Below are 18,145 nucleotides of genomic sequence, written 5' to 3' on the forward strand. Positions count from 1 at the left end.
TAAAATTGGAAAGATCATATCATATGGAACATGTGAACTAAGTTTCAAATGTTTGGACAAATTCGTCAAAAACTACCTTGAACAAAAGGACATACAGACCAAAAAACATAATGCCCTAAAAAAAAAGATGATAGTTGAAAAAAGGAATCTTTATGTTGTAGCATAATTTACAAGTTTTACATTTTAAATCACTTGAAACATGTCTGGTAAAAATGTAAAAATCATTGATGAGTTTATTTGATTAGAAAAAGTTCATCATGCACTGTGAATATATTTAAAGATACCCTACACGTTTTATATGTTTTATAACTCACTCGATTCTTTTCATAGCATTTTTCCAATAAGAACACATAATACTGAGTTTGAGAGCCCTATTAGCATCTGTTCCAGATAAAGCTTTGAGAATACCATCTTCTACTTTAGCTAAATAATCCTTGGCTAGAGGATTGCCAACATTTTTTCCTTTTCCATCCTGAAAAAATAAATATTTTCTATACTAGAAAAGGTTTACTGTTATTAAAATTATAAATAATGATACATTTGTATTTGAATCATTGTATTTTTGTTCATAATAAAGTAGTTTTTAGTCTTTTTAACTGTTAAGTATCTATTTTGAAGCTTATCATTTGTTGTTGGGATTTTTATTTTTATGGTGTTCTATATTATTTTACTCTGCCTTTGTGTTTTTAATACATTTTTTAGGGGTTAAAATAAAGATACAACCACCACAAATATTTTTCAAATGATTTATATAACAACTTTTTTTTATATAGTTTTGGGTTTCTGGATATTGTGAAAAATTCAACTGAAAATTGAATCTCAATATAAATTTTTAAGGTTAAAGAAGTCAGTAGCTGTATTAGCAACAGCACAAGTAGTGGGGATGCAAAAATGTGTAATGATTATTACTCAATTTATTTCACATGACTGGAGTTTAACCGGTTCGCTCATAATAAACCAGTTCATCTATAGATAGGTGTTTTAGAATAAACTCATCAATGAAGTGTCCAATCATTCTTTTGTAAATTCCTTTGATGACACTGATAAGTGATTAGAAATCAATTATAACAGCAATCATCCTTATCACACACATCTTCAAATAGACTGTCCTTATGCAAATTAAAACGAAAGCTCCGCCCGATCAGTTGAAATAACACTGGTAATGCTAGCAAGACTACCTTGTGTGGAATTTGATAGAACCAACAGCCTGGAATACCAATGTCATGTCTTCCTTCTTTCTGAAAAGGATTACAGTGTTAGTTTAGTTATTTGAATCTGGTCATGATTATGCTGCAGCATCTATACATATTACCCTAATTATTTCAAACATATAAGAACTACTGCTTGTGGTGTCTGACTTAATCAAGATTATTACAAATGTTGTAATAAATTATGTTTATATCTATAAAAGTGGGACGAAAGATACCAAAAGGACAATCAAACTCATAAATCGAAAATAAACTGACAACGCCATGGCCAAAAATGAAAAAGACAAACAATAATACACATGACACAACATAGAAAACTAAAGAATAAGCAACACAAATCCCACCAAAAACTAGGGGTGATCTCAGGTGCTCCGGAAGGGTAAGCAGATCCTGCTCCACATGTGGCACCCATCTTGTTGCTTATGTGATATCAGATCCGGTTAGTCTAATTCGGTAGGTCACATTCATGAAAGGGAAGGGGATTGTAGTTACGACGTAAGGAACATATCCGATATTATTTGTGAAACGGTTATTCCATAACGGTCAACCAACTCGTGATGACGTCCGTAAAATTTACGAAGGGATGATTTCAACTTCACCATTTGGAACTCTTGGTTTAATAGCTTCCTTGTGAGCAGCTTCCTTGTGAGCAGCAACCCTCTATCAAGAAAATCATGGGAGATATATACCCTGTATGCAGGTGCTGCTGGAATGTTGCTACTTAGAAATGGAAAGTTCACAATTGGAAAACTGAAATCATCTCTTTTGTCGTAAAGTTTTGTTTTCAACCGACCATCATAGTCAATTTCTAGATGTAATTAAAGATATGAGGCAGACTAAACTGTATCTGTAGTATCTTTTATCTCTAGTTCGATGGGATAGATGCGTTCCACATAGACACCACATTTTGAATTATTTAGTGAAAGAACATCATCTATATAGCGGAAAGTAGAGTTAAAGGATATTGCTAACTTCTTATCTTTCTTCATAAGAAGTTCCTGTATGAAGTCAGCCTCATAATAATAAAGAAACAAGTCGGCAAGTAGAGGGGCACAATTTGTTCCCATTGGAATGCCAACAGTCTGTTGAAAAACATATCCTCTGAATGTAACAAATATGTTGTCAATCAAGAAATCAAGCATCTTGATAATGTCAGTTTCAGAGAATTTTTTGTTTGAATCAGAGTGATCTTTACAAAGTAGGATTTATCCCTCCCTAATACAAGATACTTGTATCTACGTTGGCCATTCTTTTTTATGAAACAAAGCAATACCAACTCTTTCAATATGAATTTTAGTTTGGAATGTGGAATACTTGTGTAGAGTGTAGAAAAGTCGAATGTTTAAGGTATCCAATACAGTGATGGAAGATCCAGTTCTTCACCTTTGGTTGAAATTCCAAAGGAACATAGAACAGACCTATTATTATCAAGGATTTCCTCTTTGGTAAGTGTCTGAGGGTATATGTTGAGTTTCCAAGTGAATTGTCAATACCTAGTTCGTTTATCAAGCAGTTAATGTAATGAGTTTTACGCACAAAAATGATGTTGTTTGGGGCTTTATCTGCGGGGACAATAACATATTTTTCATGGAGGGAGGATAAGTGTTTTGCAACATTTGGGTCTTTAAAGATTGACGTAGCATGGGCATTGATAGACCAATTCAGTTTCTTAATTCTGATTTGTATCAACAACCTCACTGCCTTAATCCATTCGGAAAGAGTGTCTATGTCTTCCTTTTCTCGCTTAGCACATTGCCTGGCATAATCCTCGACTGAATCCATCAAAATTTTAAAGTTATATTTCCAATTGATGGATTTAGGCTTTTTGATAACACATTTTGTAGGGAATTGTTATCAACAATATTGAGATCACCGGTAATAACGTGGCCAGCTGGATTATATATGAATTGGGATATATTGAATATATATAAATGTCATTTCACTAAAACCTTAAAAAAAATTTCCAGGAATTTTTTCAACCTTAAATAATCCATCTAAATTATTATCTACCAAATAAAACAAAGCCAAGGTATATATTCATCACTAAATGACATTTAAACATACAGGGGATCTAGGCAATGCACTATAAAATCTTAATTTTGGGTAGATGTCAAGTAAAATTTAAATATAGGTGAAACTTTAATTTTCCTTTACAGGTGATTATCTCTTCTGGCTTCCATGTGTGTTAAAATGGTACAGCCTTTATATAGTTTCTACCTACAGGAGGTATATTCCTAGGTGTGATTCCAGCGGCTTGTAGATGTTTTTTTTTCTCATCCCAGGTCATACTACCATCCACGCCAGTCTGAACTACCTCTGCCATTTTGTTTTTATCAACTTTTGCCTGGGGAACATATCCTGGTAATGTATCCTCCAAGTTAAATAAAGATTCTCTGGTTGACTTCACTGGGTAATTAAGACCACAAAGTTTGAAGACAGATCTGTACAATAGAGAAAACATCATGAACATAAATATGTTCTGATTATAGATTGAATGAAGTTACATGTGTGTGACTAATATGCCCTGCATTAACAGAATTTGTAATGTCAACTATCAGCAAGGGGCCTCAGTGGCCAAGTAGTTCTCCTACTGTAATCACTAGCCAGTGAACCCTGCTCTTGGGGATGCACTTCGACTCTAATTTTAATTGACTGGGATTTTCAGTTTTCCTATAGAAGGTCAGTGATTTACTCTGGGCACTCCCTCTAGCCCAAATGTGGTGCTTAAGGGCATATCCAAGTTTATTTCTGACGGTGAGAATTTTTTCCCTTTAAGATATTTTATTCTTCAATTGACAGAGAATCAAATTTTGCCAAAAAAAATATATGTTGTCGATTTCGTTTTTGCAAAAAATGCTGCTGAAAATTGAACATTTTTGCAATTTTGGAGTAAAAAACGTTTTTTAATTTAAAAAAATTAATGATGATTTTTTAATCAACATATACTTGTATAATTGGGCTCAAATTGAAGCTAAATAATTTAAGATGGTAAGAAAAATCTAACTTTACCATTTAAAGCATTAATTCTTACTCAAATAAAGCCAAAAACGTCATGGTGAACCCAAACAACGGCAAGAAATGAACATTTGAAATGCACATTTTCGATTTTTTAAAATATTTCTAACGGTGTCGATTTGGCCAAAGTAAGATATGTTATTCTTTGAAAAAAATGGAACGTCATAACGTTTTGAAAAATATTTGTCACCATACTCATTTTTGAGGAAAATTGAAAAATATAATATTGTTTACTCAATCCCTCCCGCAAGCCTCACAAATTGCGCCAAAAATTAAGACGTTTTCCGAAAATAACGTTATATTTCCCCGCTAATTTTTCAAAGGCAGTGCGACGGTGTGGCAGACAAATGTATTTACACTGTGACTTTGTTGGGTAGTTGTCTCGATAGCACTCATATTGCATCTTCTTATTTATAATGAACCAGTATCTGGACGAGATAACAATTCAGTTAGTTTTACTATTGTGTTCGTCAAAATTGTGAAACCCGGGTGTGAAACATACAAACCGTGGAATTACAGACTATTTAAATAGTCCCTCTGGTATCTTTCATCCCTCTTTTAAAAACAAAAGTATGACACGTTAGAAATCCGTTTCTGTGTCTCGGTCTATAGTACCAAAGCAGGTTTTATTTTTATATTATATTTCCATTTGATTTTTTTGTTCTGAACATTCATTTAGTATGCCACTTGACGTCCGTCATTCATAATCATTATTTATTTTACCGTTACTTTACAATGAAGCGTTTTGCTTATACTGATTTATATTAAACCGTCTATAATTTCACATATCGAAATTAACAAAGAGCACGTGAAATTTTGCAACCAAACACTTGTCTAAAAACTCACTCACTCCGTATTATTTATTCATTTTGCAGTTTCGGGCTTTTTATTCTTTATAGGCTTCTAGCTATAACAAAAATCTGTATGTTGACTCTTAGTGTTTTGAATTATATGGGTCGTTGGGTTGCTGTCGTATTAATGTATACCTTTAAATCTTTTTCAAAACAAAAGGATTGATTTGGGTATGGATATATTCACATCTCTGGACTTCTCCCGTCCGACAGTATATCTTTGCTAAAATTGGGTGTGGCCGTTTAGCTGCTCAGATGTATAAATTTGCAGCCTCGTTTAGTCGAAATAAAAATGTCATATATCCGATGCATAGTGCAGTGAGAGTTTCGCGCTATCTATACGTTAAACAAACATCTAAATAAATGGTTGAAAGGATATACGAACTTCGAATAAAATCTCTAAACAACAACAACGGTTACATGAATCTTCAAATAAGTCACATTGCTGATTTTAACACATATGCTGCGCCTTTTGCAGTTGTAGATGAAAAAAAAACTTTATTTAACAAAGAGATCAGTAAAACAATAATTTAAGAATAAACGAAAGGGTCGAAAAGCAAGCATGACTGTCGTTGTTTTACGCTTCAATATATGAGTTATTGCATATACACAATGGAGATTGTTTTCTGTTCTACTGCCATCCACCTAGTTTGCCTGCATACAATGTAACTACTGATGTTGACTTCTATTTTATTATTGATTATTCAAACAAATGAATTGAAAGAAAAAAATGCGGAAAGAAAGTCTAAAATTTTCGTTTAAAAATAAAATATAAATAAAAACAAAATACCAAAACTGAAAAACTGTTTGAGACAATTATCAGTTGGAACTAATGATTATGCATCACTATATGAAACAGATAAATTGATTGCTCCCGTGCTCCAGTGGCAAATATATCACGCATATTTACGACGAGGCGAAAGTGGATCTGAAGTAAATCATTGATACATTATTATGATAAAGAGTTTGCTAGCGGTAAAACGTATGCCGTACTAGAATAAAGTTGAATAAGATCAAAATCTTGAGTTAAGCTATTAGCCCCCCTCCCCAATTTTGAATTATGGTATTTCGATGGCTGTTTTTTTTTCTTCCTATCCTATTATGGATCCGCTGATTTTGTGAGGGCGTGTCTAATTAGTCAAGACCTACATGAAGACCTACACCGCTTTTTTTTTTTGCTAAATTATATTTGTTTCCTCATACACCTTAAACACCAAAATCGTCAGATATTTTCTACTTGTATGTCAGTGTATATATTACAATGTTTTCCTATTTCATTTTTTTTTTAAATTATTACAGTTTCATCTTTTGTTTTACATTGTTTACGAGTTAAAGGTCGTATTCATTTAAAAAGCTACTGTACATTAATAGCACTTCAACGCAATGCTTGATGAATGTTAGTTTACGCCGTATTTTATTTTTCTCAAAAAACCTTTTTTTTTTTTCATCTTTCTCAAGTAAAACCAAACTTTGAGTTTTCTATTCTGAATGACAAAATCTCGGAAAAGTTTGGTAAAAAATTAATTACAATTTGCATTCTAATGCAATAGTAAATCATTACGCATTTGTTCTCGTTGTTCCTTACTGCATGTATTGACGATAATTTCAATAAAACGGAAACTTAAGTGAGTATGGTCTATAATGATCAAGATAATTGCATTTCTTTTATGATAGACCAAGAGGACAAAAATATCTTTGAAAGATTTGAGTTCTAATTTCTGTTAATATTCTGTATGAGTTTTTTGCCGATTCCCGCCGTGCTCTTTCCTTTGATGAAAGAACCCTCCCTTTTCAGACGGCCATAGCAATTCCAATGGTGATTCCGTTATGACGTCGTTGAAACAACGTTAAATTACGGGAAACAATAGACGACGTTTACGTTTGTTATTACCTCCCCTGAAACTGTTGGATATGCCCTTAAAAGTGGCATTAAAACACCAACAATCAATCAACTATCAGCAAAAGTCATACCTCTCTTTCATGTGATTATTAAAAAAATTTCTAAGGGTTCCGCGGAACCCAGCGTCTCGCCTTCTTTTCCTGTTAATCACAGGCTCAACAAAAATGAGGGAAAAAAATCAATATAAATATTCCTCTTGATACATTGCTTTTGTCCAAGTTTGGTAAAAATCCAGGATAGTTTATGAATCTAATAAATGTTTTAAAAACTTTAACTGCAGACTGTATGTAATATTAACTGGAAGAAAAACTATGGTCATTTATAAGTAAAATATGGATCAATAGATACAAAATTTTAACAAAATTTCCTTCAAGATACTAGCTTTTGATCATGAATGAATGTTATGTTTACCGGCAGAAAAAATAAGTCCATTTATAAGTAAAATACAGAAAAACAGGATTTTTTTTTTACGAAATTTACTTCTGAATACTATCTTATGATCATAAACAAGCTTCTGTTCAAGTTTGATGGAAAAATCCCGAATAGTTTAAGAAAGTTATTAAAATTTCAAAAACTACAGAGTGAATATTTGTGGACGCCGCCGCCACCGACAGAATGTACAATTGCTATGTCTTGGTTTTTCAACTAAAGTCGAAGGCTCAACAAAAATACCTGTATAAGTATATTGCAATCTATTTATTTTTTTTTTTAGTATTTCTTGTTCCCTTTTATCTTTTTAAAACACAGTACATATCCAATTATCAACCTTCTCTGGATCTCTTTCATTATACCATCAATTTTAAACTATCTTTATGCACAATTAAGATATATAAAACTCTGGTTAACAGAAGTGTTTAGACAGATTTTTGGGTCTTTATAATGTATTTAATTACCTGACAGGGTATTTAGACATTTCCTCTCCTGTTTTATCTTCTCCATCACTGTCACTCTCTACTTCTTCCAGCATGTCCTTGTCTTCCTCAAGCTTCTCTGGATCAGGGACGACATATCCCCAGCCAAGTTTACTGTCATAATGTACAGGGTATCCTTCCCACATGAGCCTCATCAGTTTAGGAGCTACTCTCATCTGCAGGCTGATCAAACTAGGACCAGGCAACCAATCTTCTTTATTCAGTCTCATACATAAATCTTTATACCATCTAAAAGATCACAGGATGATTCAATTAAGGCAAAGCATTGCAGGATACCATGTAGAATCTATCTGTATTCAGTTTTAGATTTAAGAAACTTCAAAAACTGATGTAAATAAATAAACAATTTGTTATACAATTAAAGAAAAGTGAGATGACAATATATGTGTAGGATGATTTGACAATTGGATGTACATGATTATTAACATAGCCCTGACTTTTAGATTAGAGGGTATAATACTTACCCTGGGTATCCTGCCATATGTGACCTGATTTTATATAATCTTTCTGATGTGGCTGACTTTTAGATTAGAGGGTATAATACCTACCCTGGGTATCCTGCCATATGTGACCTGATTTTATATAATCTTTCTGATGTGGCTAAAATTCTGTTGATTCTGTCTTCTGCTGTTTCCTCTTCTTTTTCTGTCACCTGAAATATTTGTGTCAAATTTAATAGAATAATAATATATGCATTGTAGGGAAGGAAAGGGGGGTGGGGGGGGGGGGGTGGGGTAAGGAGGGGTCCTGAATCCCAGGCTTAAAAACATAAAATCTAGAGGTCCTGAATTTAAAAAAATATAAATCCTGGCATCCCGAAATACGAAAAAAAGATTTCCCAGATCCCAAAAGGATCAATCCCAAAATCCTGAGCTTAAAAACACCCTTGGAATCCCGGAGACCTGATGAAGGTCCTACCCCCTCTAATTGAATGCACACACAAAAAAATCACTACAGAGGTCAAAATTGTCACAGCCCAAACATATCCTTAAAATCTTTGATAATAAATTGAAATAAAAGTATTCACTTCATTTATTTGTAATTGTACTTTTTATACAAATACTAACCCTGCTTTACATTAGACTGACAAACAGCAAAATTCCAAACTTCCTAATTCACAAGGTCACAGTTCAAAGGATATGCTACCAATGCTACCAATCAAAGACAAATTATTCTGCCTTTAAACCAACTAACCTTTACTTTTAACTGGCACAGGTTTACGGAATTACAGTAGATTCAAATTTGAGAGGATTTGTCCTCAAATCAAAAGAAGCACATTACTACAGGATAACCAAGTCAATTATAAGTGTTTAACATTCTCTTATTTTCAATGAAAGCAATTTACTTCTTGATGGCAATGACAATTTGTAACTTTTATAATTTCAAGGGTCTGTGATTTTGAATTTTGAATTTTCAGTGCTATAAATCAAAAAAAAAAATTGTTATTTGTTAGGAGTTAAAATTCATGATTTTGAATAATTGCAAAATCCATGTAAATGGGTACCATATTTATGATAGTACTTCACACAAATCATAAGGTTTATCAAACCTTTTTGGCCTTGGCCTTGGTCTTTGGTGCCTTTTTAATCCTAATGTCCTTTGTAGACCAATCTAAGTCCCATAACCATGGGTCATCTTTATACCTGAAACATAATTTGTTCCCTTAAACAGAAATTTCTATAATATTTTGAAACCCAGATGCATGTAAAGAAGTACATCAGTCCTCTTTGTGCTCAACAGAAAGAAACAAGTATAAATTTTGATAAACAAGAGCAGATTTGTTTTACTGTTAAAATTCCTGCTTGAATTAGATGTGGATAATTTTTTATTTATGGCTTATCCAATTTCTCCAAAAAAACAGTAAAAAGAATTTTAATATATTTTGTGTACAATTTACAGACTTGAACTATTTAAAGAAAACATTGGTAGAAATATGAAAACCATTTCTATGTGTAGAAAGTTCAAGCTCTTTTCAGAATTAAGTTGCATAAAAAGTAGCCTTATGCTTCCAAGGACAGTTAACAGATACAAGTAGTTTTCTGGGCTAAATCAACTATTGTAATATAGAAAGAACACAAACAGACTATTGAACATTTACTTCATATATATATATATATATATATTCTATGGTGCTAAAGCTACACACACCCCTGGGTATAACATACATACCTATCAAATAAGACAAGATTCAATCCAAATTATTTTACCTTTCATCGTGTATCTTAGTACATGCTTCATTGGCCAGTTTCATGAGAATGGTTTTAAGTTCTCTCTGGAGATCGTCATACACAGAATTTGACTGCTGTATATATCTATTCCAATTCTGATTTATTGGAAGATAAGCAGTCCCCATTTCCATCATCCCAGCTAATGTCACAGGGTGCGGAAATCTGAAAAATCAAATTAATAGGTAGACATCAGATATTTTTTTTAATATTCTGTGATGATGGGTTTCTGTCTATTTTTATTTGATATAACCCTGCATCGCTTTTATTCATACTAGTTTTAATTATTTTGGACCTTTGATTAATCCAATATTTGCATTTTATAATCTGCTCATTGTCATAAATAATATTATAAAACTTAATCAATTCTCTGTCCTGTTGTCTCCAATTACTATACTGTAATCTTGGATATTTTCCTGTGTTCTTATTTTTGCGATATCAATGGATATACTTTTTCATAGGAATTGAATTCATGTGTCAAATGACAACTGAGTCCCTCACACCAAACATTTTGATGTTTATAGTATTCAGGTGTGTTTACTGATCTTTTTAACATTTTCCCGAAGGTAACTTTGTGCTCCCATTTATATTCTTGGCTGTGCTGTACACAAATTTATTCATAATTTGAAGTTTTTCCTTTGAAAACTATCTATTTGAAAAACAAAGATTTTCAAGTCAAAACATGTTTTCTTACCTTTCTAAGAACTGTGGCCACAGCACTTTAAAAACCTTTAATGTAGCTATCACATCAGCAGAACAATACTTCATCAGTTCCTATAAATACAATGTAAAAGACTTTGTATGATAAATACAGTCCTGACAGTTATTGAATATAAAGCAAATTATTGCACAATTTTCACTCAAATCAGGGGCACCAGGATCATATATCATAACTATAGCAATGACTTTGAAAATAAGTATTTTTTTCTCATCCATTGCTGTTATTTTATTGCAAGAATTACAGTTCAGGTAATTAAACACACAACATTGGTAAAACCTTCTTTTTTTCAACCAAGAGTTACCCTTTCACAATTATTCATCTATAATCATTCCCATTTCTTTTACACAATGGTTTTAACTACTTACCTGAAACCTCTCTCTGACATCTTTCATTGTGCCTTTTACAAAGACATCTCTGGTATCTTTCTGAAGAGGTTTACCATTACAATGTAGCTGATAAACATCATTTAGATTGTTCATTGTACTGACTTCTTTCCAAGTATCATCTGACTGCAGTGAAATCATTATTAAATTCAAATCTACATTTCAAATGATTTTTAGTGATCATTGTAAGAAGATATTTTTTAAAAAGGAAAAGCGACAAAAAATCACCTCCCATGATTTTCTAATCTAATTTAACTCAAAAGTCATGGTTATCAACACTGTCTTCTTAACTGAAAAAAATATTTCAGTGATTGATTGGTGCCTTCCTAACTTCCAGTGGCAACTCAGATTTCAGTGAAATATATATTCATAGTGATTTATGGTATTTATGATTCTAACATTTTCTGTAAGCTTAAGGTCAATTCAATTTTGATTTCATCTACACATTTGATTGCCAATTTATTCCTGTTACTTTTAGCATTATCATCAGTATTTTTAAATCGCATCATAGGATATGGTTTTCGTCTAATACAAAATTAATGAGATGTGGTATATTTCCACCAAACTTCAGATGAAGTGAATGTAAGCATTTATAGACAACTGTATTGCCTTCAACAATGAAAAACACCTTAGTTAAAACATATTTATTTATAGTGGATTGGGAAACAAGTTTTGCAACTTAAATTAATCCCTTTCCACTTTGCAGGTGCAAGTGCTGCCTTGTAGCGCCATAAGCCTGCTCTTTTTCGAAATCTACAAGGGTGTCTTTAATGTGCAAGAGATATGGCTCTCTTAACACTGGTCAGCCATTTATCGTTCACTTCAGATGAACTATCATCGTTTCCCCAAGACCATACTCAAATGCGCAAATGGGGTCAAGGAAGAGCCGAAAATTCTACCCCTGAAATTTTCATCCCGGAACGGGAATCGAACCAGGAACCTTTGTGTTAGTAGTCTGATGCACTAACCACTACACCACTGTTTTCACATGGTAAGGCCACACCAATTTAATTTCTTGTTCTACGGATTTTTGGACTCCAAAATTTGGGGCGAGCGAGCGATTTGAAAATTTTCATAAAAAAATATTTAATTTGCAAATTTTTGAGGCGAAGCTTGAAAAGTAAAGGCGAGCGATTATAATTTTTTTTTGTAAACATAAAATTGTAGGTTTTGACAATATAAAAACTTGATTTGTCACTTGTACTTTAACATTTCTTTAATTAGGTCTTTCCACTTTTCTGTGGAAAGACCTATTGTTTTTCTTCTGATTATTTTTTTTTTTTTCTTCCGCCTAATTTTGTTCTTGCGATAAATATTTGTTTCGCAATATGTAGCTTAGATATTTGGTATATGATATCGAACAGTTTATGCGCTTTTGAAATTTACCCTGCATAACCGAATACTTTTCTTTGTAGGAGTTATCTCCCCAAACACTGTTTTCCTTGTGTCCACGACTCCTTCGCAACCGTAAAAGATTACGACAAATTTATTTTTATAACATTGCTCGTTATATCCTTCGCATGATTTGTCCAATTTCGACTGAAGCAATATGAACGCTCCATATGAGAGTTATTTCCCCTTTTGTATTTGAAATTTTGAAATGTATTTTAAACTGGAACACCATAAGTGATCTTTTGATTTGAGGTCCTTGGTCCAAAAAAATGAAAATAAGGTCAAGGTCAAAGGTCAAGGTCATATTCTAATTTTTGAATTAGGCTTATTTCCACTCATTTCCAGAAACCGTATAAGATATCGACAAATTATTTTCACTAAATTGTTAGTTGCGACATGTCGTAACTTAATAATTCTAGTTGAAAGGGTGCGTAGACAATGAATGGGAGTTTTTGCCCCTATCATATCTAAAATTATATGTAAAGTGATATAACTTATTAACCATACATATTAGAGACCTAGGGTCTTTTGATTTGAGATCCTCAGTTTGTGACCTTGAAATTGAGGTCAAGGTCATAGGTTAATTTGACATTCTAGATTTTGACCTTTGCTTTAAATTCATATCTATACATCATAAAGCCATATGAACTGACATTTTAGACTGATTTTTATACGACTGCAAAAATTTTAATTTTTCGTCGTATATTGCTATCACGTTGGCGTCGTCGTCGTCCTGCGTCGTCGTCGTCCGAATACTTTTAGTTTTCGCACTCTAACTTTAGTAAAAGTAGATAGAAATCTATGAAATTTTAACACAAGGTTTATGACCACAAAAGGAAGGTTGGGATTGGTTTTGGGAGTTTTGATTCCAACATTTTAGGAATTAGGGGCCAAAAAGGGCCCAAATAAGCATTTTCTTGTTTTTCGCACTATAACTTTAGTTTAAGTAAATGGAAATTTATGAAATTTTGACACAAGGTTTATGACCACAAAAGGAAGGTTGGGATTGATTTTGGGAGTTTTGGTTCCAACAGTTTAGGAATAAGGGGCCAAAAAAGGGCCCAAATAAGCATTATTCTTGGTTTTCGCACAATAACTTTAGTATTAGTAAATAGAAATCTATGAAATTTAAACACAAGGTTTATGACCACAAAAGGAAGGTTGGGATTGATTTTGGGAGTTGAGGTCCGAACAGTTTAGGAATTAGGGGCCAAAAAGGGGCCCAAATAAGCCTCTTTTTTGGTTTTTGCACCATAACTTTAGTGTAAGTAAATAGAAATCTATGAAATTTAAACACAAGGTTTATGACCATAAAAGGAAGGTTGGGATTGATTTTGGGAGTTTTGGTCCCAACAGTTTAGGAATTAGGGGCCAAAAAAGGGCCCAAATAAGCATTATTCTTGGTTTTCGCACAATAACTTTAGTATTAGTAAATAGAAATCAATGAAATTTAAACACAAGGTTTATGACCACAAAAGGAAGGTTGGGATTGATATTGGGAGTTTTGGTCCCAACAGTTTAGGAATAAGGGGCCCAAAGGGTCCAAAATTAAACTTTGTTTGATTTCATCAAAAATTGAATAATTGGGGTTCTTTGATATGCCGAATCTAACTGTGTATGTAGATTCTTAATTTTTGGTCCCGTTTACAAATTGGTCTACATTAATGTCCAAAGGGTCTAAAATTAAACTTTGTTTGATTTTGACAAAAATTGAATCCTTGGGGTTCTTTGATATGCTGAATCTAAAAATGTACTTAGATTTTTGATTATTGGCCCAGTTTTCAAGTTGGTCCAAATCGGGGTCCAAAATTAAACTTTGTTTGATTTCATCAAAAATTGAATAATTGGGTTTCTTTGATATGCCGATTCTAACTGTGTATGTAGATTCTTAATTTTTGGTCTCGTTTTCAAATTGGTCAACATAAAGACCCAGGGTCCAAAATTAAACTTAGCTTGATTTTAACAAAAATTGAATTCTTGGGCTTCTTTGATATGCTGAATCTAAACATGTACTTAGATTTTTTATTATGGGCCCAGTTTTCAAGTTGGTCCAAATCAGGATCCAAAATTATTATATTAAGTATTGTGCAATAGCAAGAAATTTTCAATTGCAGAGTATTCAGCAATAGCAAGAAATCTTCAATTGCACAGTATTGTGCAATAGCAAGAAATTTTCAATTACACAGTATTGAGCAATAGCAAGAAATCTTCAATTGCACAGTATTGTGCAATAGCAAATATTTTCAATTGCACAGTATTGCGCAATAGCAAGAAATATCTAATTGCACAATATTGTGCAATAGCAAGAAATTTTCAATTGATTGGAGTTATCTTTCTTTGTCCAGAATAGTAGTTGAATCAACTTAAATCATTGTTTTATACAATATACAATGTATATTTTTACTTTTACTACCAACTGATAAATTAAAACAATCTTTACCATTCAGTGATAACAAGCACTTTTTTTACATTTTAATATTTTATGATGTATTTAAATGAGTAGTTATTGCTATTTCGTCAATTTTTTTGAGAGGATTAATATTCAACAGCATAGTGAATTGCTCAAAGGCAAAACAAACATTTTAAGTTCATTAGACCACATTCATTCTGTGTCAGAAACCTATGCTGTGTCAACTATTTAATCACATGCAGTCCAAATTTAGAGCTGAATCCAGCTTGAAAGTTGTGTCCATACTTGCCCCAACCGTTCAGGGTTCAACCTCTGCGGTCGTATAAAGCTGCGCCCTGCGGAGCATCTGGTTAATATTCTAATATCAAAATAGATATTAACTGGTGGTAAGACCTTCAATTGTTCTCTGAACAATTGGTTTTTAATTTCTGAAGTATTTCTTCCCTGTTCACCAAGAAATAATTAAATCTGGTCTATGTATGTGTGACTAACAATGAGACAATTCTCCATCCAAGTCATAATCAGTTTGGGGGCAACCCCTTAATGTTATAAATATCCCTTTTACATGTTTTATGAGGGATCAATATAAGTTATAATATATTTGTTTGTACAAAAGGGCTCATGTTTTCTCAAAGAACTATATATCTATCTGGTATTAAATGGTCAAAACATGTCCAAGAATTTTGTAATATTCCTGGACTTTAACCATGTTAAATTAACACATTTACTTTAACAGTTTAATATTATTCAAATTAAGTGGACCCCTCTTTTAGAAAAAGTTGTTTAAAATATGATGTAACTCTCCTCTTTTTGAGTACAAAATTCTAAGTTTTCAAAGGTTTTGTATAGAAGAACTATACAAATCCTTGGTATTTTCTTTTCTACATCAGTAAAATGACCCCTTGTCTGAGGGAGGGTTGTCAGTCTCAACCTGATAATAACAAACACAGGTCAAAGTACGGCCTTTAACACAGGGCTTTGATACAGACCAAACAGCAAGCTATAAAGGACCCGAAAATTATTAGCGTACACAATTCGAACAGGAAAACCAACGATCTAATTTATATATCCAAATGGGAAAATACCAATGAACAACATCAACAAACAATAACTGCTAAACGACAGGCCCCTGAATCAATCAGGACAGGTGCATAAACATGCAGCGGCTAAGGATAGTTTTGTATCGCCAGCATACAATATAATTGCAGTTGAAGGCAAATCCTTCAGAAGTTCTTTGTACATTATTCTAACAACGAATATTTTTTGATGGGGAATATAAGTAAGGGGGAAAGAAACCAATTTTTTGTTATTTACAGGCATTTCCGCTGTTATAAATTTACATCGGAGCACTCCACTCTTTGGATAAATAGGTTTCATGCTGAAACAAATATTCTCACAGATATTTACACAGTGTGGTGGGGTGCATTTATGTTTAAAATCGTTATATACAGGTTAGACTGTGATTTTAAAAACAAATGTTGATATCTTTTTATAATATTTACAAAAAAACAGTGCGGGAAATGGACATGATTAACATTTCCGGATGCGGGAAGCAGGAATATAAAAAAAATAAAAAAATTCTGTTTTGAAAAAAATAGGTGCGGGCGGGTCCGTCGAACAAGGAATCAAATTGGTGTGGCCTAATTACTAAGTATTCTAGCTCTGATTTCCTATGTATTTCTTAAATAAAGTACCTGAACATGCTTCTGTTGTTTTCCTGCTAAATATTCTCTGACATCCTTTCTATTAGTTCCTTTCTTTGATGCCTGATACAAAATTCTCTGGAAACTGGTCTGACCACACACACCAATATGTAATGACATGGTGTCTAAAAATCTCAGCTTTGATTTCTTTAATACACATATAATAAAGTGCATGAATAAATTTTGATGTGTCGACTAGATCCGTAAAAACTTGTTGACTTTTATTAGACAATTAAAATCCTTTCATTTTCTTTTAAAATTTATTGTTATATTTACTGCCTCAACTTACAAAAGACAAATATAATATAAGGAATCACTTTGTGACCTTACTACTTTAAACCAAAAAGAATTTTGATACAGAAAAGTAATATCACAAAAATACTGAATTCCAAGAAAAAATCAAAAAGGAAAGCCTCGAATCAAATGGCAAAATCAAATGCTCAAATACATCATACTAATGGATAACAACTGTCATATTCATGACTTAGTACATGCATTTTCTTATGTAGAAAATGGTGGATCAAACATGGTTTTAAAGCTAGCTAAACCTCTCACTTGTATGACAGTTGCATCAAAATACATTATATATATATTGACAACAAGATTTATTCATACCAAATGCAAACCAAACTTTAATAAAATAATTTGAGAATGTTTATTTTGGATCATCTTTTACATACGAAAACCAGGTGCTCCGCAGGGTGCAGCTTTGTACGACCGCAGAGGTCAATCCCTGAACAGTTGGGGCAGGTATGGACAAAACATTTAAGCGTGATACAGCTTTGAATTTGGATTGTGATCAAATTTTTGACATTATATGGGTTTTTTACACAAAACAAATGTCAAGATTTTACAAATCAATTAAAGATTTCTTCTTCAAACTTGTTTAAATCTAAAATTGAAAAGTTGACACAGCATAGGTTTCTGACACAGAATGAATGTGGTCTAATGAACTTAAAATTTTTTTGGCCTTTGAGCAATTCACTATGCTGTTGAATATTAATCCTGTCAAAAAAATGTTTGAAGAAATTTTCTTTTTATTTATGAAATCTGAAATGAGAACAAGTATGGACACAACTTTTAAGCTAAAAATATTTTAGATAAGATTGGGAAAAAAAAACTTCATCAGCAACATTTTATATTGGCAAATTTCCAATGAAGTTATTTACATAAAGTTATTGGCAAATAAAAATAGAAAATGACATCATAGTCATGTCTGGCAAATGTCCAACATACATTATCTAAAAACATTTTAGATAAGATAAGGAAAAAAAGCTTCATCAGCAACATTTTATATTGGCAAATTTCCAATGAAGTTATTTACATAAAGTTATTGGCAAATAAAAATAGAAAATGACATCATAGTCATGTCTGGCAAATTTCCAACATATATTATCAACTACTA

The 18,145-nt window shown here is 32.5% G+C and overlaps 1 protein-coding gene across 2 annotated transcripts in view; it reads right to left on the reverse strand.

The window, feature by feature from the left end:
• Positions 1-18,145, reverse strand: part of LOC143072023 (DNA polymerase subunit gamma-1-like) — a 36,915-nt gene that overhangs the window by 10,027 nt on the left and 8,743 nt on the right. For both annotated transcript variants that reach the window (XM_076246787.1, XM_076246788.1), the window contains exons 4-13: positions 16,732-16,887; positions 11,218-11,361; positions 10,826-10,905; positions 10,114-10,296; positions 9,456-9,549; positions 8,455-8,558; positions 7,868-8,134; positions 3,430-3,649; positions 1,179-1,238; positions 315-472 (exon numbers count right to left, since the gene is read on the reverse strand). In XM_076246787.1, coding sequence (XP_076102902.1) covers positions 315-472; positions 1,179-1,238; positions 3,430-3,649; positions 7,868-8,134; positions 8,455-8,558; positions 9,456-9,549; positions 10,114-10,296; positions 10,826-10,905; positions 11,218-11,361; positions 16,732-16,887 — 1,466 coding nt within the window. The remainder of the gene's footprint in view (positions 1-314; positions 473-1,178; positions 1,239-3,429; positions 3,650-7,867; positions 8,135-8,454; positions 8,559-9,455; positions 9,550-10,113; positions 10,297-10,825; positions 10,906-11,217; positions 11,362-16,731; positions 16,888-18,145) is intronic.

The sequence above is a fragment of the Mytilus galloprovincialis genome, chromosome 4 (genome assembly GCF_965363235.1).
Source record: "Mytilus galloprovincialis chromosome 4, xbMytGall1.hap1.1, whole genome shotgun sequence".
NCBI classification, from domain to species: Eukaryota; Metazoa; Mollusca; class Bivalvia; order Mytilida; family Mytilidae; genus Mytilus; species Mytilus galloprovincialis.